General features: G+C 37.2%; 2 protein-coding genes across 11 annotated transcripts in view; one reads left to right on the forward strand and one right to left on the reverse strand.

Annotated features, from left to right (window-relative positions):
- The window catches only part of MIGA1 (mitoguardin 1), a 44,381-nt gene extending 32,966 nt beyond the window's left edge, over positions 1–11,415 (reverse strand). The window contains exons 1-7 of one of the 2 annotated variants that reach the window (XM_075039198.1): positions 11,305–11,415; positions 10,147–10,317; positions 7,187–7,364; positions 6,504–6,640; positions 6,129–6,249; positions 5,517–5,653; positions 4,629–4,752 (exon numbers count right to left, since the gene is read on the reverse strand). In XM_075039198.1, coding sequence (XP_074895299.1) covers positions 4,629–4,752; positions 5,517–5,653; positions 6,129–6,249; positions 6,504–6,640; positions 7,187–7,364; positions 10,147–10,245 — 796 coding nt within the window. In that variant the 5' untranslated portion in view covers positions 10,246–10,317; positions 11,305–11,415. Of the gene's footprint in view, positions 1–4,628; positions 4,753–5,516; positions 5,654–6,128; positions 6,256–6,503; positions 6,641–7,186; positions 7,365–10,146; positions 10,318–11,304 lie in introns of both variants that reach the window. The other variant, XM_075039197.1, reaches the window with a different exon arrangement.
- A 194-nt stretch (positions 11,416–11,609) lies between these two features.
- USP33 (ubiquitin specific peptidase 33) overlaps positions 11,610–25,775 on the forward strand; it is a 52,243-nt gene continuing 38,077 nt past the window's right edge. For 2 of the 9 annotated variants that reach the window (XM_075039202.1, XM_075039203.1), the window contains exons 1-6: positions 11,611–11,909; positions 17,209–17,272; positions 17,809–17,923; positions 18,999–19,052; positions 21,129–21,191; positions 23,669–23,821. In XM_075039202.1, the coding sequence (XP_074895303.1) occupies positions 17,843–17,923; positions 18,999–19,052; positions 21,129–21,191; positions 23,669–23,821 (351 nt within the window). In that variant the 5' untranslated portion in view covers positions 11,611–11,909; positions 17,209–17,272; positions 17,809–17,842. Of the gene's footprint in view, positions 11,910–12,342; positions 12,363–17,208; positions 17,273–17,808; positions 17,924–18,998; positions 19,053–20,167; positions 20,320–21,128; positions 21,192–21,537; positions 21,738–23,668; positions 23,822–25,775 lie in introns of those variants that run through there. The other 7 variants (XR_012652086.1, XM_075039200.1, XM_075039201.1 and 4 more) reach the window with 6 other exon arrangements.

Raw genomic sequence — 25,775 nt, forward strand, 5'->3', positions numbered from 1 at the left:
CTGTATTCATTGTTTGTAACTCCACAATAGCTTACAGAGTTGAAAATGATTATTTGCAATTATTATTATTATTGTTGCTATTAGTAGAATTCTACCCACGGGCAGAAAAGGTATTTATTTACACCTGTATCTTCTGCACTGCTAAAAGTTGAATATTTGGAAATATCAGGAAAAGAAAATATTTAATTTACATATAACTAGGAAAAAAAAAAGCATTTGGAGGTGCTAATTTACACAACAAGAAGCAAACAAAAGGCAATTAGACTACAGTATGCAACCACTTCAAGTGATGATTGCCTGCTCTTACAAGTCACCTTTTACCTGTCATAGCAGACAGAAGAAAAGCACTTCAGGCCACATCATGAAAGACAGTGGTTGCAGTGACAAGCTATTGTATTCCAGCAGGGTCCCAGGTAACTTGTTCCTGACTCTCCCATGTAGCATGTTATCATAGTCTCCTGAAGGCATTTTCTCAAAGCTGGTTGGCAAATTGTTTATCATGTCAAAAAACTTCAACTAGTAAGTGGGATCACAAAATGAAAAGCAAGTCTGTGGTATGATTTATCAACAGCAGCACTAAGATCTTAATTTGATTAGGTAGAGGGAATGATGACCAGGGAAGAATAACCTTTAAAGGTTTTGGGAAGAAGCAACATTTGTGACTAGTAGACAAGTAGGGGAGAGAGTGGTTTCAGGAGCCCCAGAAGTTTGACAGAAGATTTTACAGAGAAAGCTGAAAACGAGAAATTGATGGAAATTTTTACTTTTGTAAGTTTCCTTCCTGACCAAATTTGGAGATTGTTACAACCCAGGGTTTCTGAATAAGTGCTAGTCAGACATTCATGCAGCAAGTCTTTTGATAACACTTGATAGCATTTGTCCGACTGTCAGAGCCCTGTCTCCAGCTGTGGCTAATCACAAGTGCTTCAGATGGAGAAAATAGAAGAAATATCCACAAACTGTATCTAACCATTATGTGTATCAGAGAAAAAACAAAGCAAAACATTTTCTGATTACCATTGTGAGTCAACAGTTGAAACCCTGAAGCATAAAAGCTTGTTATAAGCATTCTAACTACAAGCTGCAAGTGTTCTGAATCTATTAAGGACAACAAAAGCTTTTTCTTGGTCACTCCAAGAAGAAAAAAAAGCAGTAGTAAGGGGAAACACTTAAATGCCAGAAAGCCCACAATGACCATTTACCCTCAAGTGCATCTCTTCCTCTCAAAGAGGAATAAAAACATCCCTCAAAAGAGCATTAAAAAAAAAACCCACAAAAAAACCCCTTTGTCTAAAACACTGAAAATACCCTCAACACGCTTCAGAGGCAACTTACTTCAGAACTTAACTTGTTTCACTTGAACAACCAGACATTGGATCTAGTTATGACTTTGACATCAAGGTCTACAAATCCCCCAGCACCACATACCTTTTCCATGTGTAAGGAGCTATTCAGAACAAGTAAGTCACCTCTCAGTATTTTCTTCAATAAGAAGCTGCACATATGCAACTTAAACCACATATTAGCTTGTTTTTCCAAAACATGGATCATTTTTATGGCTTGTTTTGAGCTGTCTAGTATTTCCATATCTTCTGAAATAAGAACAGCAGCACTGGACACAGTATTCTAAAACCATACAAAACCAAGATCATATCTCTGCCTCTATGCTGACGCTGTCCTTTTCACATAGCCAAAGATTAGCAATGGTCTTTTTTCTATAGTACTGTGCTGAAAACTTACACTGTGATGCAAAAGTTTCCTAATGCATTCCAAGAGTGTTTCTTTATTATTTTTCTTTTAAAATCTCTCATCTATATGTACAATCCATACTTGCCTGGATTCAAATGTAATTTGTTAGATTGCAACCATTTAAACAGATAATTCAGATCAGTATTACTAATCTTTCCTTTTCATTAATTCAAAGCTTTTAATGCCCTAAATGATCATTTTTTATCAACTTCCAGCTCTACAAATTATTTTATCAGCTACATAGTTGATAAAATTACAGCGTTTAACCAAACATCTTCCCTAGAAAGCAAACCTTTCCCTTAACAGTAGACAGAAGTATAAACAAAAGTTCATGTCAGTGAGCTAATTATTATCATCTAATGTATGCTATATCAATCCCCCAAATTGCATATCTCTCAAAAACATACAGTCTAAGAAAAAACACTGACCATGAAACTATATCAACTGGCACTAATTACACTTTTTATTATGTTGTCTGTGGTAACAGAACTGTAAATTAGTAACTCTATTATTTCACAGGCATGACGCTTAACTTGGGTGTTGGAGTTTTGGGGTAGTTTGTTTTTTAAGATTTGGAACTAAATTGGCCATTTCCCAATCATTTGGAACATTTTCCACTTTCCAAGATTAGTGAATAGTAAATGATGGATTAGGGTGCTTTCTTCATCTAGCTTCTTTTAGAAGTTTTGGGTATAAATCATCCAGGACTACTGATTCTGATTTAGCAGATGCTGCCTCTCTTGCCACAAATGATATACATTCCTACAGAGCAGAGGCACCTTGATTTCCATTTCTGAACTGTCATTTGTATTTTGCAGTAGGATATTATTCTTATTCTTAGTAAAGAATGCTGTATTATATTTCTTTTGGCCACTGGGATTTCATAATTTTCTTGGACTTGCTTATTCTTGTGGCTCTTGAACATTTCCATCCCTGTTATTGTTAATACACATACATGTGCACACACAAACGAAAAGGAAAAAAAAGTGATCAATGTTTATACCAGCAAAGAGTAATACAAAACTTTGAATAGAAGTGAAACAAAATAAGTACATGTTAACATGCACATTTTGGGGTAGTAAAGTCTGTTGACAGCAGCTTTCATTTTCTTTCACTAGATTACCAAATACAAAAAAAAGACAAAAAGAAAAAGAAAAAAAAAAAGGAGGGGGGAAATAAACCCATAAGAGAGCCTCTAGGATTCTCCCAAACATACTTTTCTGTCTCTCCCAGGAAAGCTACCAAAAAACTGTCGATCTCAAAAACATCCTACTTCAAACATTCATACACTACACTCAGTGTCATATCCTACAGGAAAGTAAATTACCTAAGAAATTTTGTGTGATGAAATATTTTTATATCAAATATTGAACCAAAACATCCTCTGTATTAAATCTTCCAAGCACCAGTGCTTGGAAGCAGATGATGTTCTTCTGGATTTCTTCTAAAACATTCTGAAAAAGTGAAGCATTCTTTAGTAAATTCCTTGCTGTTCAAGCCACAAATTCAAGGTAATGAAAAAGCCCCAAATCCTGAACAGTGAAAACACTATTCACTAAACCAGTTCACTACTTGTTTTTCTCATTCATCTGGGCCAGCGTAAATAAAATTCCTAATAAAGTAACAGACATCTACTCAAGAGATCACAAATGATTTCTACAAAGAACATTTAAAATGAATTCAATTCTCAGAACATTCTTGGTAAACAAGAATTCAGTTATCACAACTTAAAAAAAAAAAAATATTGATTTAAAATACTTCTAGGGTAACCAAGCAAGACAATAACTAAACACACTGAACATTACATTGAGTCCTTTGAATACCATTTTATTAATTTTGCCTGAAGACAGAAATTACAAATAAACTTCTAATTTAATAATAGATATACAAGGCAAGTTTATTTAGGGCTTACTGTTTCAGACACCAAAATAAAATATTCAAATGCTCTTCTGCTTTAAGAATTACATTGACAGGTGTATGCGCGTATGTCAGAAAGCCAACTCTGACCTAAATTTAATTCCCACCTTACTCAGAGCTGTATTTCGTAACTGCAGGATAACATGAGGGTTAAGAGATGAGAGCACTGCCACCTCGTGCCAGTCAAGCTGAAGCCTAACAAACAAGACTACTGACTAAAACTAATACCATGTTGTACTAAAACTAATAACATGTTCTGCCTTTTAAGTCTGACAGTTATTTGAGATCAGATGCTTGAATTATGAAAAGGTATAATAGTATCAGTCTTTAATAGCATCTTAAACCAATTATTTAAATAAAAACAATCAAACTATCTGTACTTAATCAGCACATCTGACAGCAACTGCTCATTATATTTGCCATTTTAACATCCTGGTTTTAGTCACTCATAACTGTGATAAATTTCAATCACCATGGATAACAGCATTGGTAAGGAATATCTGTTTCAGACTAAGTCTCTCTGGTTGTTGATTTTGGGTTTATTTTGCAAAAAATTATGACAAAAAAAAAAAGAAAAAGTACATGCATACACAGTTTGACAGTTCAAAAGATGTATAAAACTTCTTTTGAAACAGTCTAATACAGCCATGCTATAAAAAGGGTCATATATTCTTACTGCATAAATATGTAAATACCCAAGTCAACATAAACTTCAGAAAGCTGAGAAGTATTATGAAAATTCTCAAGTATACTGACAAGCCACAAAGAAAAACATTTCCTCTCAGTCCATTCTTAATCTAAAATACAAGCACTACATCAAATATTACATAATAACGTAAAGAACCTGATTTTTTTTCTGTTTATTTACAGATAAATATAATTCTGCTCAGTGGATATTTCAGTAACTTCCCCCACAAGAGTCATTACTACAAGCAATAAAAATGTAAAACAGGAGTACTCACCAATATCATTAGCTAAAGAAGCAGGATCAGAGGCCCCAAGTGTGGCTTCAAACTCCTCCTGAAGACGATAAGCTCTTTGAAGAAGGGATTCAAGCTTATGAATGAATTCAGCACTAATGATATCCTGCAAGAAGATAGACATTAGAAGATTTTTGTATTTGTTTACAGTCTGTAAGATTCCTTTGTAAGATCTAAGAATATTAAGCCTTCAAAGAGCAGACCGTGCCACATTAATTTCCTACGAACTGCACAAGGACACTGTCAGATGAATACTTCAACATCCAAAATATACACACTTTTTTAAACATACATATTTTATTTAGTGTAATAAAACTAAAATGTAAATTTTAAAACACTTTAACATTATCTGTGATGTTTACTGCACTAGAAATATTGAAAGACACACAGGTGGATGTTTATTTCAAAATATTTTTAGCATTTAGCTCAAAAAAAAAAGGAATACAAATAAAGTTCCAGCACATTATTTGTGAACATTTGTAAATTGATCATCTTTTCCAAGACTTTTATCTTTGCTAAGCAGATACCCTCTCAAATAGTCAGAAAAGAAAGGGATGACCCAAGGGATTTTGTGCAGAGAACTAGTGTGCTTAGTAGCATGGTAATACCATCCAGAAGCAAACGCCGATGCAACAGCTATTGCAAAAAAATAAATAACGTTAATTCCCTCCCCCTGTCCTCCTCCAAATAACCAGCCAAAAAAATCAAAAGGAACAGAGTTAGATGTCCTTTAAATGCAATACCACTAAATTGGAAATTTGAATTAATTCTCAGTTTTGGTAGTTGAATTAGAAGTTGAAAAGATTCAGGTAACAAAATGCAATGAATTGTCAGGGCAGCAACAGTAGATTATACATTGAATATACTCACTTCTACACTTTCTTCTGCAATTGCATCTCCTGCTCCCAGCTTAATGGGACCACAACTTGCTTCATCTTCAACTTGCCTGTTACGAAAAGTTAGTGCCTGCTCCCATCGACGCAGTGCTTCTTCAAAAAGCTCCATACCTAGGGGAGATCAGGAATACCTCCATTCCATCAAATGCGCAGCTTCCATATGAATTCACTTTTTAGAGTTGCAGGACATTATATAGCTAATAAGCATGGTTGTAACAGAGATGTAAGTTTTTGAAACAACAGCATTTCCCAGTCTCAAAAGAAAGATATCTACCTTTTTAATAAGATAAAGAAGTTCACAGTATGATTAAAGCAACAATTTTCAATGTATTTTTTCCTATTTACATTTTAAAATAATTTTATGGATTACTACTACTAATATAGGAATAAAAAAAAAATATGTATTTTGAAAAACTAACTCTAGATCAAGTAAGATTTCATTATTTTATGGAAATGTTTTTAGACACATCCCGACAGGACACTGCGAAAGAACACCACAATAATATTGTGTGTCACTTTGCCATAAAAACAAGAATCTATTTACATTCATTGTTGGTAGATGCTGATTATTCTTATTATAACTTACCCATCAAATATAAATTTTCAGGTGTGGTCACTGGAATATTGACAAGCTTCATATCATCTTCATCTCCTTTATCCCAGGAATTAGAATTGGCACAAGCACAACTGTGACAAGAGGTGGCACTCTGAACCTTAAAAAAAGTAAACAAATTTTGAAGTGTTGTTATACAGAGTATCCTTAAAACTACATTCTTGCCAGAGTACATTACATCCAAGCTTTCTGCCTAGAAACTGTTTTTGCTATGTAGTTGTCCTTCCCAGCTTCTCTAACCTTCCACACAGCTTGTTCAGGAAAGTTGTTTCAGCTCAGTGAAACCATTAGGTGCACATTCAGTGCAAGTTAACACACATTCAAGAGCCTTAAAGCACTTCTACTCACCGAGGCCAGGCTTTGAACTGAACCAGAGTATTTACTGAAAAGTCCTCCATTTGCATAGATGCAAGACTGAGATCCTTTTTCCTTGGCAGAGCTCAGAGAAAGAGTCAAGTTTTGCCGACTACTGGAACAACTAGAACCTAAGAAATACACTGATTTTAAAGCTGCTGCAAACTCAAAACATCGTATCTTCTGTTAGCAAGATCTATCACAAATTGCGTTTACTCTTTTCAATAAAATCCACTTTAGAAGCATACAACAAATATTCCTTTATTTACAGTTTTACAATAGAAACTACAAATTAGAACACTCACTATCTATAACAATAACCATGCATTTGAGGATCGTTATTTTCCCATCTTATAAAAAATTAAATCTGCTTTTCTTAGTATGGAGATGTGTCCACAAGAACAGTAAACCCCATTGTTAATATACTATTGATAAAAGAAAGTTTTAATCCAAAGTCATGATTCAAACTTCACCTTTGAGAACAAGACCAGTTTATTTATAATACATTGTAATTTTCTTCCTAATTTGCACAATTTCTACTTCAACAATTCAAACCTACTCAGCACTAAAGGAAAATACTTTGTTTTATTACTACACAGTTATGCACACCCAACCCCTTACACCCATTTTCTTCCTGTCCAAGAAAACAAAAAAAACTTGGGGGTTCCTTCATGTACCTTTTTCTGATGCAGCTGCTTTGGTACACTCTAATACTAGATGACTTGGCTCCCATGGTGGCACTTTCTTGTTTTTCTTTCCACGTCTTCTTTTAAAGTGATTGGCCAGAAAAATAACAGATATTGCACTCACTGCTGTTACTGTGAAAAGCTTCTTTAACCCAGGGGAAAGCTTTATCTGAAAATAAAAGAGTGTGACTTCATTGGAAGTATATGCTCCTTAAGTCCCACCTTTCCTCCTGTCCTCCTTTTGCTGTGTTCAACCTAGGCTATAGCTTGTCTGAGGGAGATAAGAGATGCTGCTCTCACATAGCCTGAGAAACAACCAACTCTGAGCAAGGACACAGACTAACTGCTTCTCAAAATTTGTGATGGCCAGTCGGTGAGAGAGTTTACAAAGGGGCTGGTGCAACAAAGTGAGTGGCTGCACTAAGAGACATATTGCAGTACCAAGAACTATAAGGTATATTGCAAATCCACGAACTATGGGGATCTACATAAATGACTGTCAGACAAACTTCTTTTTATTTTATTTCTTTTTAGTGCCAGGACAATGCAGGGCTTCAATTAATTCTCTAACAGCAAAAAAATTCTGAGAAGAAACTCACCCTTCACAAATAGACTATTTCTCGCACTGTGAAAGAGTGGAGGATCCAAAAGCTAACATTTGCATTGTGTTTCAATTTGGGAAGAACATGTATTTAAACATATTTCTCTAAATAGAACTTTTTTTTTATTGTTACATTTTATTTTGGATATAGATCAGCCATAGGTTTACAGACATTTAAATTAGCAAGTAAGAACCACATATACAAGCAACTGGAATTAAAAGCCATTAACAAAGTTTATAACATTCAAAGTGACAAGATATACAAAGAAGATAAGATCCACTTAACTGGAAACTAGAGTCCACATTCACAAAATCTTTAGGAAATCTATGCTGCTTGAGAAACAAACCGCTGGGAGAAAACCAGATCTACAGTCCTTGGGGCTAATATGGCGTTTCTGTAACGTGTTTCCTCACACAAGAGAGAGCTGGCCACACAGAGTACCGCTGCACTTTCACAGTCCCTGGTTGCTGTGTAATTGGTTAATACTATCAGAGTTCTGTAATTTAAAGAAGCACTGAAAGCTTTGCTCTGCAGTGAGTTTGCAATCAACAAGTCAAACACCTTTGACTTGAGAACCACGTCCTTAGTGGTACTGTATCTTGACTGAGGCCAAAAACCTAGCACTGTACTCTGCAAGGAAAAGGAAATCCCTGAAACGCAGCACAAGCACGTACTTAGAAAAGACTACTGTATTTCACAGAAAAGAGTTAATAACCAAATAACTGAGATTAAAACCTTGAAGCTCACAGAATTAAATGCTAGAACTAAAGTTTCAAAGAACTGTAAGTGGATTTTTTAAAATTTGTCTGTGCCTACAAGCATGATCATAAATAAACTAACAGTGAAATGAAAACCTCTAGGAGAGCAAAGTTAATAGTTGCACATGATGGAGTTGCACATGGTATTTAAAAAGAATGTGAACATGCTGCAATGCAAAAAAGAAATCAGTGATCTTGCAGTGAGAATTTGAAAGTATTTTAAACACAGAAAAAATGTGAAAATAATCAGATGCAGCTAAGACTGAGACTATCTCATTCTGGTTTTATATGCAGTAAAACTTTGAAAAGCATTTACATGCAAATATGAAAAATGACATCGCTTTTGCTGACAAGCATCTAATTCAATAAAAATAAAATACTGTCATATTAAATACATGGGTTTTAAAAGCAGAACTTTATTAGGACCTGCTAATATCTATTTTTTAAAAACCACTATTGGCATTCCTAATGATAAACAATTTTTTTCTTCTAGTTATCCTTGTCAATGATTCAGCATACACAGAATGGAAAAAAATCTACTGGACCGTATTTTGTACAGCCAACTAGCAACTCTTTTTTTTCCTCCTGTGTATTATGGCATCAGAATATGGCTCACCCTTCAAGAAATGTATTCTCTGAGGGCTATGATTGAAGCCTTAATATTTTCTCAAGTAATTCTGACTTATTTCACTATTTCACTCTATCATTTATCACATATGTAGTTACAAGCAATTAACACCTGTCTTCTCTGAATCTCTACAACACAATTACAGCTCCTCCTCCCTGTCTTTGACATGAAGGTGCTCTAGGGACAAATCTTATGATTCTCTGCAGACAAGGGGTATCAGCTTCACAATACTTCCAGCTTTTGTCAACCTGAAAACTAAGATCATAATGTATTCTTTGTCCAGATTTGAGTGACTGCTATCGATGTTGCTAGTGAAAACTAGCCTATAGTGTCAATGAAAGAAAATAAAAATAAATCACTCTAGGGCCATCTGTAAAAGGAAATACTGAGATTAATAGATCCCTAAGATTTTCTTTGAAGATCTTTCTGCAAGTAAAACAAACAAACAAAACGAACAAAAAGAACTGAACAGGTTTAAAAAACGGCCTCCAAAACGAGAACAAGGATTTTTGATTTACATTAATGAATTATCATTCAGGTTAATTTGGAGAGTGGTACTGGCAATCTAAAAGTATTTCAGACCACACTCAATACTACTATTCAAAATTTAATGACAGTTATGTTTAGTTTTTAAATACCTGGAAAATTCTACAAAAAAAAAAGACAACTTGAGGGTTTTGATATTTGATGAGAATCATTGTGCTGTTGCAAATGAAGACATATATAGACATTGCAGATAAAGCAATCTCTTCAGTCAGTTGTATGATGATGCACTAAGCATTTATTAGCAGAAAAAGACAAGAAAACCCTACTTATTTTAGTTCAATGTTCTCAATAAAACAAAAATCAAGGTGTTCTGTATAAATTTAATTCATACTAAGCGCAGAAGAGTGAGAACAACATTGCAGGTCAACTTCTAAACATATATCAAAAGTGACAATGTTTAGATAATGTATAAATTACCTGGTTAAGAGAATAATACCAAGAAATGGGAAGATGAAATACCCGTAAAGCTACCGTCTTCAGAGAAAATCGTGCCTCAGTAGCAGCTTCTTCTGACATGGCTCCCTCTCTCCCATAACCTCATTAAGTGGAACTATCTTGAAAACAGTCACAGATGGTCTCTGGAATACTCTGTCAAATGAAGCATACGTGCTGAATTACGCAATAGAAGCACAGGACAGCTTTCTTCTACGAGCTCAAATCTCTTATATAACAGGTAAATGACTTCTTTGATTGATGTTTCTGAGTAGAGAAGACGTGCTTAATGAGAAGACAGCACACTTGCTGGCTCAGCTTAGGCCCCATTCCTTCCAACTGCTCTGAGCAGAGCCCTGTGTACGTATAACCAGGATCCACAGAGGACTCGGTCTGCTTTGGTTAGCTGGCAGTTCACTTATTATATCCTTTAAATCATACACGGCAACAGCCCCGTTTCTAAGATCACTGCTGTCGGAAGAGTGCAACTGCCAGCTCAAAGAGTTAAAAGATTTGAGAGCAGCCAGAAAAAGTTCATCTCATTCAGAGCTTCAGGTTTTTTGGAGACACGTAGTGAGGAATAAATAATACACCCTGACGCAATCTCCCATGTTAAAGGGAACATCCCCCTCACGCCCTGATGCTAAACACAAGGCGCAGCCTCTGGCACCTGACATCCAGGACCGCAACCGGTGGCGGGGAGCGAGGTGACAGAAAAGGGCGGGCCCACGCGCCGAAGGAGCCCTCAGCTTTAACCGCCGCCTGTTTTCCCGCCGCCGTCTCCGGCCACGGGCGGGCCGTGCCGCCCCGGAGGCGTTTCCTCAGGGCAGGCGCCTCTCCCCGCCGCGGGACACGGAGCGGGGCCCGGCCGGCCTCGGAGGGGCGGCGAACCCCGTCCCCGTAGCTGGCCCCGTTGGGGGCAGAAGCCACCGCCGTCCGGCCCTGCCGAGCCCTCCCCAGGCAAGGCAGCCCCGGCGTCGCGGTCAGGGGCGCCCGAGCCTCGGGACAGAGCCGGGGTGGCGGCTCCGCGCGCCCCTCAGCCCCCGTCCCCGCAGCCGCCCAGGCAAAGGCGGGCGCGCCTCTCCCGGGCCTCGGGCCAGGTCCTCGCTGCGCGGCGGCCCGACGGTTGCCGCCCTCGGTTACCTGCCGAGCACCAGGGCGGGCGCCACGGGCAGCAGCCGCGGCCCCTCGCGGGCGGTTCCCTCCCCGCACCGGCGGCTGCTAGGAGACCGGCGGGGGATCCGCTTCCGGGCCAGCGAGAAGCGGCCGAGGTCGGCCGGGAGGCAGCCCCTGTCGCTGCCACGTGAGGGTGACCCGCTCCGTTAGGAGTCCGCGTCGGCCATCTTTAGGCAGGGCAACCGCCTCCCGCGGCCGGCCGGCCGAGGTGGGGTGGGAGCCTGGCGCCGCCATCTTTGTGCGGGGCAGCGCTCACGTGAGCGGCGGGGACGCTCCGCGCGGCCATCTTTGTGCGGGGCGCGTCCCGCGGCCGGTGTTGCGGCAGCCGCGGCCGGTGGGCGTCTGTCTGCGGGAGGAGGCGCCGGTGGAGCCGCGGTCTGGGCGCGCGCGCCTTCCCCACCACGGCGGCCCTCTGCGCCGCCGCCGTCCCGGGCGGGGGAGCGCTGCCCGCCCGCCCGCCAGGGCCGCTGTCCCCGGAGGCTGGGGCTCGCCATTGGTGGAAGCCGCGGGGCTGGCCGCGGCCCGACTTAGCTCCGGGCCCCGCCGCGCGGTGCGTCCTCCCGGCTGCTCCGGTAAGAGGGGGAGAGTCCCGCCGGCGGCGGGGAGCGCGGGTCGGGTCCGGCCCGGCGTCCGTGAGGGGGGACCGGAGCGCGGCGGGCGGTGTCTCCGGCCGGTCTCGAAGTCCAGGGCGGCTCGGCCCGCCGGGCGCGTTGGCACGGTGATGGCCGCCCGCGGCGGCGGCGGCGGGAGCCGTCTCGGGGGCCGGGGCGCTGCGCTCCCGGAGGGCCGGGTGGGGGCCGGGGCCGGGGCCTGCCTCCCCCACCGGGCCGCTGAGCTGAGCTGAGCTGCGGGGCGACGGGTCGGCGGTGCCCGGGCCGCCCGCTCCGGGTCAGCGGGTCGCCGTGCGAGGCCGTCGGCAGGCGGGCTGGGTACGCCCGTCCGCCCGCTGGAAGCGGCCAAAGAGCTTTGACTCGACCTCCGCAAATACCTGCTAAATTTGAAGCCATGCGGCGGCGGTGTTGTAGGTACGATGTTATTCCTAAAACCAGTAATTTACCTGTAAATTACTCTGTTCGTTCCCTGAGGTATCGACACGCTTAGGTCGCCGTGTACGAGAGATGAAATAGGCTGGAGAAAAAAGTCTGGTGTAGCACCTAGTGGAAAATCACCATAGACTTCTCCTGTGCACAGGCAAAGCCTGAGTTAGGGAAATCCTCTTAGAAACATAAAGGTCAGCTAATGGGTTTCTGAGTTAGGATTTAAAGTGGTGGAAGAAAGAAACGAATGGACGGTCTATATTCCCGAAAAGGCAACATAAAATCAAAAATGTCTAAGCCTGTAAGAGGATATACCCTCAATTCAAGCATTCTTTTTAATGTCCTTTCTCTTCGGAAACAATACTTCATTGGTAGAAAAGAAAAATCTAATGAAAGTGATCTCACTTGAGTGGATAGCTCTTGGTGCCTGAAAAGAAGGACCAGGTATCTTTCATCAGTTTACTGAGCATGCTTTTGTCATTTACTGGGGAAATACTGGGGTTTATTCTAAATAGATAAAGTAAGTTTTCTACGAGAGTTAGGATTGGTGTCATCATTTTTTCAAAAAAGCAGGATATTCTTGGTTTAGAGTTGATAGATTAAAAAAAGGTAGAAATAGGGAGGGATGAGAGGTGAAAATCAAAACCACCTACTGATCAACAGAATATAAAGGAACTTAATGTGTGAAATTAAAGTTAATCTTCCCTATTTCTTGACCTAAGAAGACTATTCTTAAGTTTGGTAACAATATTATTCACGTGCATTGTTACGCTGAAGTAATTTCTGTAATAAATTGTCAATGAAACCAGTAAAATTTTTGAAGAGCAGCACAGTTCTTTAGAAAACTGATAGAAAAATGTACATCTTAAAAATCTGAATATGTATGTCTAAGGCTGTAGCTTCAATGGGCATGTATTGTTTGGGGAGAATGCTGATGGTTTTTTTTCCTGAAGCGTGAAGAATATCTATATGATAAGTAATTACTGAAGTTCCAGAGCTCTTTAGTATTCTACATAATTAAATGTTCAGATACAAAATTGCCCCCCCTATGTCGCTCTTACTTTGTTGCCATAAAATGAAAATAAATGTCAAATGCGATTGTTCCAGTGCATCACTAGTAAAATAACTGTGAGTGCAAATAAGAAGCCTGAACTTAGAGCTTATTGGTTTGTCACACTGTTATTCAGAGCTGTACCGGCAAAAATAATAAAAGCCTATAATGAAGATACAATTACTGCTTCAGGTAATTGCTGTCTTCAGAATAATCCTTTTATTCTTAAAATTTTCTACCAGCATTCCCTTACTGAACCCTGTAAAAAGATCTGATGAAATGGCTCCATATTTAGGGACATCAAAGGAATAAAGATACATATTTGTTTATTTCAACATCTGTTGAGGTGTTAACTACTATAACTAGGCAGATGAAAACATTAACATTAATTAAAAAAAAAATTTGAGAGAATTTAAAATCTGTTGTCTTTCTATTGGAAATATTAGGCTCCCTCCACGGGCCTAAGGTAATTTTTAAGATCAGTTGAATTCTCTTAGTGTTTGATGGGATTTTTCTGTGTGTGTGATAGGCCTTCATGGTAGGCACCACACAAGTCTGTGATGCTATGGAATTCTGCTGAATAATAAATAGGTTGCTGGTGATGATGCTTTAAATTATGGTTCTGACGGCTCATGTGAGCAAATGTTTTTTTCTTAGTGAATGCAAAGAATAAACAAGAACACACAAAAAAAAGTGAGTTCAAGATAAGTGTTGCAGGCTTTTTTTTTTTTTCCTTTGAAGTGTGACTCTCTATGCATGCACTAAGCAAAAATGTGTGAATAAATCCTTCTTTTGACCATTAAATGGTTCACTTAGTTGAATGATATAATATGATGCATTGAGATAGGTGGGCGGTAACCTTTCAGTTGAAACAGTGGAGAGAGCTAGCAATAGACTGCAAAGTTCTCTCCCAAATATGTGGGAAGCATTTGATGAGAATCTTATTGCATGAATATGATCATGCACAGTTAGTGTTAAAACTTGAGTTCTATTCCCAGTTAAGTTTTACTTCATTCTTAACCTCATAGTGAAACAAAGATGCTTCTTGTATCCCATATGTGTAGGTCCATGCTTTTCAGCTTGTGATTTTTCTAAGGTTCCTGTGAGACCATGGAATACTTCTGAAGGGTCCGTGAAAGGTGACAGAAATAGTCTTGTTACCACTGGACACATGATTGCTGTCTAAGAATTCCTGTCTCAGTAACAATTTTTTAGAGTTCTGCAATGTGAGGAAGGCTGAAATTACTGATATAGATCCTTTTCAGAGCCTTTCTCAGTTTTTCTAATATATAAACTTTTCGTTCAGGAAGCATCAGAGCTGTAAAGGATTCAGGGAAGCTATATATTCTTGTACGATTTTTATTCTTCTGTGGATGTCTTCTTTTGGTCAGTGGTAGGAACAGGATACTGAGCTAAATGGACCTTTTCTGAACCAGTAGAGCTGTTCATATGAGATATCTAGGTACTTTCCCAATACAGACTATCACGTATCATTGGGGGTATGAAGTGGAGATACACTCCAGCTTCAGAACAGGGGTATAAAATGGAATGTAAGAGAAAGTACAAAAGTAGATTTTTATTTTTTTTGTAATTACTGAAAATGCGACAAAGCAACTTCTGGATGAGGTCAATGCAATGCAGAAGCTTGTGAAAAAGCAGATGTGATAATGAGATATATCAGTAGAGAAAGATAAGCAATCTTTTCAGATAGAGTAGGAAGTAGTGAAATTGAGGAAGGGCAGTGAACAAGGGAGGGGCTATCCTGGGCTTGCTAGGACTTAGGGAGCTGAAGGATGAGTCATGGTTTTAAAATTAATTTTCCAGTTCTGAACTTAAACATAAAATTTTACAAAATGTGTTACTGCAGCTAAATATATTAAGCTACCAAGGTTATGGCAGTACAGTGAGTTATCACGGTTGCTACAGGATGGAAGGAGGTGTGTAAGAATTTTGTTAACAAAAGGTGAAAGAAAGGCCATTCAGCTTTGCCCTTATAATAACATGTAAAGAATCTATAACATTAACTAGACTTCTACAAGGAATGCTTTCCATATGGACAGCAATAGGGACCACATCCATAGGGACATGAGTTTCAACATGCTTTGGTCTTTCTGATCTGAGAAGAGAGATGCAGACTGCACCAAGAAACAGAATCTGGTGTGAGCAGAACTCCTGGGTTTGGGTTTGTTCAGGACTGTGGGTCTGGATTTGCATGGTTCCAGGTGTGAAAAGTAGCTGTTAAATACAAATCTGGTAGCATGAGATGAAGTCTCCACTTCATTCATTGGTTTGTATTACTTGGAATAATGCATTCAGAAAGCTTCTTCCATTAAAAAATTAAGCCTAAAGCTTTACTAATCCATTATACCAGTCTTTCTAAAGCATTTGTGTTAAATCAGCATTAATTCATGCTGAATTTTATTTTTAGTTTGTCAGGGCTTTATTTGAAACTCATTTGTCCACTTTTAATGTTTTAACAGACCTTGCAAAATGTGCAAGATGAAACATACATTCATGTTTCCATTTCTGTTCTGAAAGGGAATTTTACAGTTCAAAGCAGAATTGCTAACATGGCTGAAGGTGAGGAGGTTTGGCCTGAAGAACATCATTTTCATATTTGAAGTCTCTTTGAGCAATACTGCACATAGATTACAAATAGACACTGAACTGAGGAAATACTTCTCCAGCTGCATCTTATATTTGAGAGTTCTGCTTTTTAAATGTCATGCCATTGGTCCAGGAAGAGAATTTAGACCTCATCTTGAAAAAAAAAATCCCAAATTATTAAGTTACTGTAGTATTTCCAGTCTTGTGAGATAAGTTCTTAAATATTTTGTTGAACAGCTGTTAATGTGACATTCAAAAAGACTGAAAGTTACACACACATACTTGAGTATGTATGCATGTTATATATATAAGAAATATCTTGTGAATTATATAGAAATACTTGTATATATACATAAAATATATTTAAGTATATATATGCAGATATATACATGCACATGTATAATAAATTATATAAAGTATTTTATTATTCCTATACAAATAACATAATACTTTAATAGTATTATTTGTATGGGAATGTTTGTAGGAATAATACAGTCTATTTATACACATACACACACACATATTAAAAAAACCCCTTAGATAACCAAAGGGAACTGAAATGACTCTTGGTTCAAAGGGATCTTATTGCACGGCAATGGAAGTAAAGACCAAGTCAAAGATAACAAACTGAAAGTTTTCTAGGAAGTGTGTCTGAGATGCCTACTAGGCAAGGTTTGTTTCCCCCACACCATCAAAGCCCCAGGTTACTTAATATTCAAAGGAGTGATTGGTCATATAGCGGAAGGAACAAACCTAAAGCTGCCAAAGCCAACAGGCAAAGGGGAAAGAGATGTTGATAACAGTGCTAAAGGCTGCAAACAAATCAAGGAGTGTGCATTACGGAGTTAGGATGGAAGTTTAGTTGCAAGTCTTGATAAAGGAGTGCTATGTTGGACAGATAATAAGTGGGCAAAGAAAGCTTAAGATTTCTTGGGCTGTAGAGAGATTGAGGCATCAATAGTAATTGTTTAAGTGACAAAACTGGAGCAAAGTTCTCGGATGGTTCTTATCTGCATGAGCCGGAGTGTTTATATAAAAAGAATGTTACTGAGTTCATTTTTTAAATTTTCCTTCTGTAAAACATCATAGCTTTCTGTGCAGCCAACAAAATATATAATGACAAAGTGATTGTATTTAGCATTCTTTATTTCTGATAAGTTTCTGTGTCTGCATCAGAGACCTTGGATGGACAGAGAGAACTCAAACAAGAGGAAAGCTCACTGAGTGTTCAGTGCTACATGTAAGTTACAAGTTTCAGTTTGCTTTTGATATATAATATGCCTGAATGTAGAATGTGTCTTTGTAAATAAATAAAACCAAGATAAAGTTTCCTTCTGCTTTGACAAACAAGTCATGTGCTCCTGCATTTTAGCCTTCACAGCTTCAGCACACTTTAGCAGTGTTGCATAAGATGCCTTACCAGAATATACAGTCAAAACCACCATCAGTTCTGGGTAGGCTTGAAAACTGTAATTTTTATGTCATTTGGGTGCCATGGTAGAGGCCAGGAAGTTAAATAATTAATTCAAACCAGCTCTGCTCCACTCAGGATTCTGTTAGTTTATGCCCTAAAAGTCAAGAGGATTTCATTTTAGAAGTCAGCTGTGTTTAATTTGGACTGTTGGATTCTCTTACTGTTAATAAATTTATTTATACTAACTTACTTTAAAAAGGCACATTCTTTTAAAAGTTATGTTTATGTTGCATATTAGATATCTAATATTGCTGCCTACTGTAAGGAATTGGGTTTTACTCATTCTTACTTCTGTTGACAAGTGATTCCCTGGTCTCGAAAATCCCAGCTTCTGAAATGTCGTCGCCCGGAAGCAACTGCCCACACTTGGAATCAGTTGGTGAGATAACAAAAGAGGAATTGATACAGAAATCTCATGTGAGTTGTAGCAGCTTACTTTCTTCCTATCACAGTTAACTCTGGTCACTTATTTTAGCTACATATCTTGTCATGTATTATTGGTTATAAGATGCATTTAAGTGTTAAGCATGGGTAAAATCTTCTGTACTGGAATAATAAGGTTTAAATGAAGTACAGGAAGAATTAATAGGCTTGATAAAACTGAAAAACTATTTTTCAGTACTTAACACTTAAAGAGTAACTTTCCCAGCAGTGTTTTCCAAAGCAAGTGATGTTTTAATGGAAATATTAGTTAAAAGAGCTAGCATAACAGCAAGCTGAACTTTATTTTCAGACACTGCCATTGTGGCAGTTATTTGGAATGTTAACGTAATATAGTATAACTGACTTGACTTCAAGTAGAAACTATAACAAAGAAATTTATGCCTAAGTTTTTCTTGGAGAACAGTTCACTTTTTGATGGAGCAGTCACAGTTTGAGAAACTGCCCCTACCTGAAATCTTGGTTTCCAGCTACTATTAATAAATAGAACAAAGAAAGATCTTGTAACCCATTTTAGTATCTAGGAGGTGATGAAAAGCCAAACTTTTTCTGTCCGTGGTGCTAAATTTCTTTATCTTAAAACTCTAACAGTTTAATTTGCTGCTGATGCTGGGTATAGCATTTCTCTAACGTTGCATCTATTTTTGTAAACCTTTGCGGGTAGTGTTGACTGTCTGCAAATAGGGATAAGCAGTTATTACAAGTTCTATCACTTTCATTTCTTTTTATGTTAAATTTATAGGAAAGACCAAATTTGAGGATTTTATAATAATGTGATATGATATATGTTTATGCTCTATTTAGAAGAACAGTTTTCAGTTTAAGATGAAAACTCAGAGATCTATCTTAATGTTTTACTAGAAAAATATGCTGATCTTAAGATTATGTGAAGCAAAGAAAAATTGGGCTGGTTATCAACACATCCTTTTTTTGTCTTAAAATTATACAGCTGATACTGAGCTTTACAGTATTTTTTTCTCATTTTGTCTTGAAGTTGTTGTTTACTGGTGAAAGTAAATGAAATAATACTTTGTGTGTTTACCTTTAATAGGGCACTTGTCAGGACTGTAAAGTCAGAGGACCCAACCTTTGGGCATGCTTAGAGGTAAGTTGTTCTGTTATTCCATAGTGGGGTCCTTTTCTAGTAATCTGTAGATAAAATTAGTAGTGGTTTTTTTAATAAACAACTGTAATGAAGTTTTTTAAATTAGTTTCTTTAAGTTATTTAAAAGCAAAACATCTTGTGCAGTTTTCTATTTTTAAAATTATTTACCCTCTATCAGGTACGTATTTCCTGTAATTTAAGAATACTGTGTTTTAAATGAGATTTTTTGGAAATAGCACATTAAGGTTTCTTCTTCAGTTATGGTATTTTTTTAGTTCTTAAAAATTTTTTTTTAATCTTTTCCCCAGGTCTATAGATCTGAAAAATAATATATTATTCCTGAATTAAGTTACCTTCTATAAGCCTCTCTTAGCATTTGTAGTAATAACATCTAGTAGTAAATGCTGACTTTTTACAGCATAAAAATACATACTCTGATTTTTGTATTCTTGAGCAGAACAAAGAAAAAAATTTATTTTGAAACTTGCAGAAGCTTGTATAAACATTCTTCAAACTTTGTACGAATTTTGTACAGTCCCTGGATATAGTTCTTTCTTAAATATGCTTTTGCCTTACTCTTCTTGCTGTCTACAAAAAAGTAATTTTCAGTGTATTTAAAAAAAAAAAGGTTCTGAAAATGTTGCTTCTGATTAATCTATGATACTGAGAGGAAAGTATGTAGCTAATTTAGTTTTTAAAATGTCTCGTGAGTTCTTCGGACATACAGCTGTTTCCAGAGATTGAAATTTTGCTCTATAGGCTTGACTTCATTTCTTGGCACCTTTTGTCTAAGTCCTGTCAGGAAGACACCTAGGCTGAGATGCCAACATTTAGGTGTATGTATGAGTATTTTTAAAAATCTACTTCTTTAGTTTCCTTTTAAGTAGATTATGGTAACAGTTAAAAGATCAGATTATTTTGCTGCTTCTATCAATAAGAGATAGAAATGAAGGGGGAAAGAAACAGTGTTTAATGTCTTTTTGTTAGATGACTTGAAGTTTAATTACATATGAAAACCCTCTTGGGAGTTGGAAGAGGTGTTCAGGGATGAATCAACCTGGCAGGTGGGGAAATGCTGTGAAGCTTAAAACATGTTTTTTATTTTTCACTTATAGCTCTTAAACTGTTATTGAAAAACTCGATTTCATACCAACATTTCCATAGGAGAGTTTTGTAATTGCAGTAGGACACTTAGTGTCATGTTGCGATATATCTTCTCTTGGATGAATTGGCATCTTGCCTTCACTTTTTTCAGTAGAAAAACATGGTGAGATCCCAGCATGTTAACCATCTGTAACTTAACAAATATCTGTGATTATTTAATACAGAAAATTGACTGTGTGCAGCTGCTATTTGATTGTATAAATTAACATGGTTAGAGAGTTATACAGATAACATGCTCTTATGTGATTGTCTTGAGTCACGCAAATGAGGAATTAATGAAAATCGCCTGAAGATTGGCAGCTGCAAGATTCCACACTCAGCCAAATATGCTTTGCAATTAGCACAATTAATATCAACAATTATTTTGCATGTTATAACTAGAATGTAGTAAGTACTCTAACCATATAGTGCTGGAAACTCTTATTTAAAAGTGAAAATAACTAATTAATTGTGAAGTAATGCTTTTTAATGTAGGCACTGCAGATAGGGACATACAGGCATTTTTGTATAAATGTGTCATGTTCTGAGGCTGTTGCAATTCAGTATTTTAGACACTGGGCTAACTTCATGTTTTCTGTAAAAATCTCTACCAAATAGTGAATTGTAAAAAATACATGTCGACCTTAATCTCAATAAATATATCAAAATGGCCAAAAAATTATATTCCAAACACATTTAATGTCTAACACTGCCCACCTGTGAGAGGAGTTGAGTTAAATCTTGCAGTGTTCTTATTTGCTTTAGGTGATATTTATTTTAACACTTAACTTTGCACGTCTCTTGGTTTGTGTAGGACTCTGAAAGTTTGAAATCAGAGTAAATTTTAAAGGAACTGGCAGTATATTCGTATTCTGTAAACCTGTTTGACACCACTTTTTAATTCTGTATACTTCTTCATATTTTGTTCAACAGAACGGATGTACATATGTTGGCTGTGGTGAATCCCATGTTGATCACAGTACCACCCATTCCCAGGTATGTGTATTTGCTAGTAATACAGTTACTTGAAGCAGTGAAGTAGAGTTAGAGAACTTTTTTTACTCATGTTAATGAAGTCAATAACCTGTGTTAGTATAACTGTTTAGAAGTTTGATTAGCTATGATTGTTTTTCATCTATAGAAGCAGGTCTTACTAATTTAGGAGTATGTGAGTATACAGTCTTTGTGCAGCTGCATAATTATTTGTGTAATTCTTACATTATTGTGCTCCTTAAAAGAACATGGTGAAAATTACTGATGATTTTCAAGATGCATGGACAAAAGATTTCTTGAGTACTTCAGTTTATATGTTGTACTTCACTACTTCAGTCTAACTTTTTAGGATTGCGGCTGCCTAAGAGGAGAGAAGTTGGATTAATGAAGATGAGAGCTGAACAGGTGTAAGATAGGAAGTATAAATTATCAGAAACAGGTGCTTTGTTTCTGCATTATGCTCCCTGTTCCAGTGGCTACAGATGAAGAATGCGTAGACTGAGCTGAGCATATCCTTTCCTGCTATGTCCTGATTTTGGATCCAGCTTGGTAGGAGCAGTGGAGTGTGTGCACTATGTTCCCCAGCATGCCAAGTTCTGGCAAGGCTGGACAGCTTGAATGCATCTGTTTGGGTCTTAAACTCACTGTCTGTTCTGTGCACACACATGTACAAGTGGAACGCTTGCCAAAATGGAGCAAATGAGATATATCATTCTCTCTTAACAAATATACTGGGGACAGAGGGATGGCAGTTTTATTAACATGTCATTTCAGAATTGCTGACTTTCTGATTAAATTAAATTCTTGCCACCAATTTACAGTTTGTCTGTCAGAAAATACATCTAAGGTTCCACACTGAGCAATTTTTGGTCCCTAAAAATACTAAAAAAAAAACCCTGGCGAATATTAAAATGAACAAGTAGTATATACCAGGGTTTTACAAGAAGTATGCTTTATGACTGCATTTTACCACCACTCCTGTTTTTTTTTTTTTTTTAAGCAGGGCTTTGAGAGCAGTGCGTATTTATACAAATCAATAGTGCATTAATATAAATCTCTATAAATACAATTTTTTGTTGCCAGCTATTTAAGCTGAATCACATTCTAAAGCCTTTACAATAGATGTATAAATGAGCAGCTTGTAGTGCAATTGGGGAACAGATGGTCCCTGAATTTCTTGCCTACAATTTTATACCTCTTGGCTTTCTACGGTAGTTTATTCCTGCTTTACATGATGTTTTAGCAATGTTACGTACTTGCCAAGTAAGAGAAAAGGAAAGGATAGTTGCTTGCTGTCCATGACATCCTTGTCTTGATTTTCATGTTACTTAATTTCTGGATTTTAATTTTCTTTTTTTTCAGTAAAAATCTCAATAAACTCACTACAATGAGAGAAACAAGGTTGATGTGAATCAGTTTATTTCTGCTTACTCTAGTTTCCACCAGCAAGGGTCCCTGTACTGCAAATAATCATGTTCATTGTGTCCACTTCAAGAAAATTCATAAGCCGTTCCTCTGGAGACTTGTAATTATTTATGCAACTGAAGCTGCAGAATCAAGCACATTCTCATGATTAAAATTGTCTGAGATATTTATGTAATCTGATGTTTTTTAGTAGGGGGAGGGCTGCTTAATGAAATTGTAGCCTACAGTTTATATTAAAAACATTGTTCTTGTACAAAGCCTTATTAAATGAGGGGAGGAGGAACCTGGGCATCCTGCAGCAGTTGTAGTATTTGCCTAATTTCTGGCAAATCTGTCATCTATAAACCTGGCTGGTGCTGACATAATAAGGAAGAAATACAGGAAGGATTGGTGGAAATATTTGGAGGATGATAGCAACTGTGTGCACAATCATACAATAAGCAAAGAGGTTAAAAAAAGAAAGATGAAGATTAGAATAGTAAAAATATTCTCCATCTGTCAAATTTTTATATTGATTCACAGTATGAAGCTGTCAGCAAAAGAACTGAGTCTAGGATGTTTGTTTTGATATGAACACCTCTTACTGTAGCTGAACTGAAAATCTTACCTTACTCTTCTGATTGATTGTTAAATAGCTTGAATTTCCTACAGCAAACTAGTAGAAATAAACACTGCCCTTACTATAGAGGAGTTAGCTGCCATTATGACCAATAGCAGACATTCCTGGAAAATTGGTTTGTTCTGAACTGTAACATTTCTGAGAATAGGCTTTCTTCTTACTTTTGTAATTACACCAAGGCATGTCAGATATGACAGTGGCTTAGATTCTGATTGTACCTTGTTGCTAATTTGAGTGACTTGTACTAAAAATGAGTGTTGGATAGTTTGTGCTAAAACTTCGGTAATTGAATTGCTATTTTTTAATATTCTAACATATATATTTGTTTCATTGTTGAAAGAGCTAAAATTTTAATACTTCTGTTTTAGCTTGCATGTAGCAATATTTAATTATTCCAAATTTCTGAATCACAGTTTTGGTTTTTGTTCTGTTTTAGGAGACAAAACACTGTCTAACTGTCAACCTTACTACACTCCGTGTTTGGTGTTATGCCTGTAGTAAGGAAGTATTCCTGGATAGAAAATTAGGATCTCATTCTCCACTACCAAATCCAAGACTGTCTCACCAAGCACAAGAAAATAGTGTGCAGGTATTTTTTTAACCCAGTGAAACAAAGGCAGCTGTAGCTTTGTAGTAAAAATTGTGTCTTCTCTCAAGTGAGAGGCTGACTTTTCCTCCTTTCTTGTGGCTGAACTTGCTATTAATTTCTCTCTATTTTTATAAAATTTCTTGAAAAAGACAGTACCCAGCTTCTGTGTTCTGTCTCTGTGTACTGCATGCTTCCTAAGAATGCTTCTTCATCTTATTGTCTAATTGTTTGTAATCTACAATAAGCTGTAAGATATGGACAAAGCACAGGTTTAAATTTAAGGTTGCAAGATTAGAATAGTTCACCTGTGCTTCCCCATTCTGTCAGCTCTTGAAAAAGTTATTTTCAAAACTCATTACAGTAATTGCTGGCTAACTTTCAGGGTGCAGCAGAATGCCTTAGTATGTGTTTATGGATACTTGCCTGAGATACTGTGCTTGTATAAATGAATTTGTACTTTTAGAGAAATATATGCTAATTGTTAACCTTATTTAGCTAGTAATATAAGACACTTAAAGAGATTCCTATAACTTAGTCTCTGAGGTTTAAACATGTCTAGTTTTCAGTTTTGATAAATGACTGAAAAGATCTTGATTTTTGTGTATGTATATGTGTGGGTGAAAATTTTTCCAGCAGAGTGGTATACAGACAAACACTCCTAAACAGGTAAAAATTTAACTAATATGCAAGAATTCACTAAGAAGGCAGTAGTAACCTGTGTATATTGTATGTATATGTATATGTTTAATTTGGGGGTAGAATGACAAATATATTGTATTAGATTAATGTGGAAAAATACATATCAAACTGGAAATCAGGGGAATGCTATTAGTGTTTGCCAAGGAGTATAAATATGCCAAGGAGAAAAATATGGCCAGTATCTGGGAAATTCATATTAGTCAAGTAAAATCAGGCTTAAGATTGTCGTGGTTTATATGATTATAGCATCAAAAACAAGCCTTTATAAAAGTGCTTAGCTGTTCCTAACTCTACACTTCTTAACAATTAACATAGTAGCTGAAGAGTAAGATAATGAATAAAGCATTAGCTAATATTGGAGACAAGTTAGAGGAAAAAAGTAAGCAAAGTAGACGTTATACAGAGAATTTTGAAATATGCTATTTTCTTGTCTTGTTCTGCAATTTCAACAAGGTTTATTTAGATTTGTTTTGTTATCTTCTGGTTACATTAGTCTTTGCTGGCATCAGTACTGTTCACTCTGGTAATATCTTTTCTAGATAAGTGTTGTCTTGGAGAACATTATGCTGCAATTTCTGAAGTATAATTGTTTGGTATAATGCCTGTATCTGAAAAAAAGTTGTTATTTCTTTATCCCATATTTAATGTACTTACATAAAAATGGCAGGTAACTTGGTTAAAACTGACACAAGTATAAGTACAGTATTTCTAAAATTGTTTTGCTTGAGGCATAGAGCTGTGGAAGAGATACCATGATGCACAGGTTGGACAGAAAGATGGGCAGTTTTTCAATGTATGTAGAGAGGAAATATCCTTTAATATTTTCACTTCAAAGTTTAGCATTTAATAGGAACGTAATCTGATCATTTTCTCATAAAATGCCAGCAGCTCAATTGGAATAGTACCATTGGAATATTTTTTTTTTAATTTAAATTTTTGTCATCCAGAAATTCTGGTGACTTGATATAAAGCTGGGTTCAGACTTCTGAACTTCTGTTATACTTTACTTGTTTTAATCTTCCAAGAAAATGGGTATAATATACAGAAAAATCAGTAGAACTTACAAAGTCTGTCAAACATTTTGTTTAGAATTTTTATTTATGTGCTTTTGCGCTCACAAAAAGAGCTTGTCATGCAATAAATGTCTGCCTGCCTAATATTTTGTTTTTCTGTTTGTATATTTTGCTTCCAACAGTTTAATTTGTTAAATGTAGTGAGCCATCTGGTGGCATATCAAAAATATATGCACTAAATT

The sequence above is a fragment of the Buteo buteo genome, chromosome 10 (genome assembly GCF_964188355.1).
Source record: "Buteo buteo chromosome 10, bButBut1.hap1.1, whole genome shotgun sequence".
In the NCBI taxonomy this organism is placed as follows: domain Eukaryota; kingdom Metazoa; phylum Chordata; class Aves; order Accipitriformes; family Accipitridae; genus Buteo; species Buteo buteo.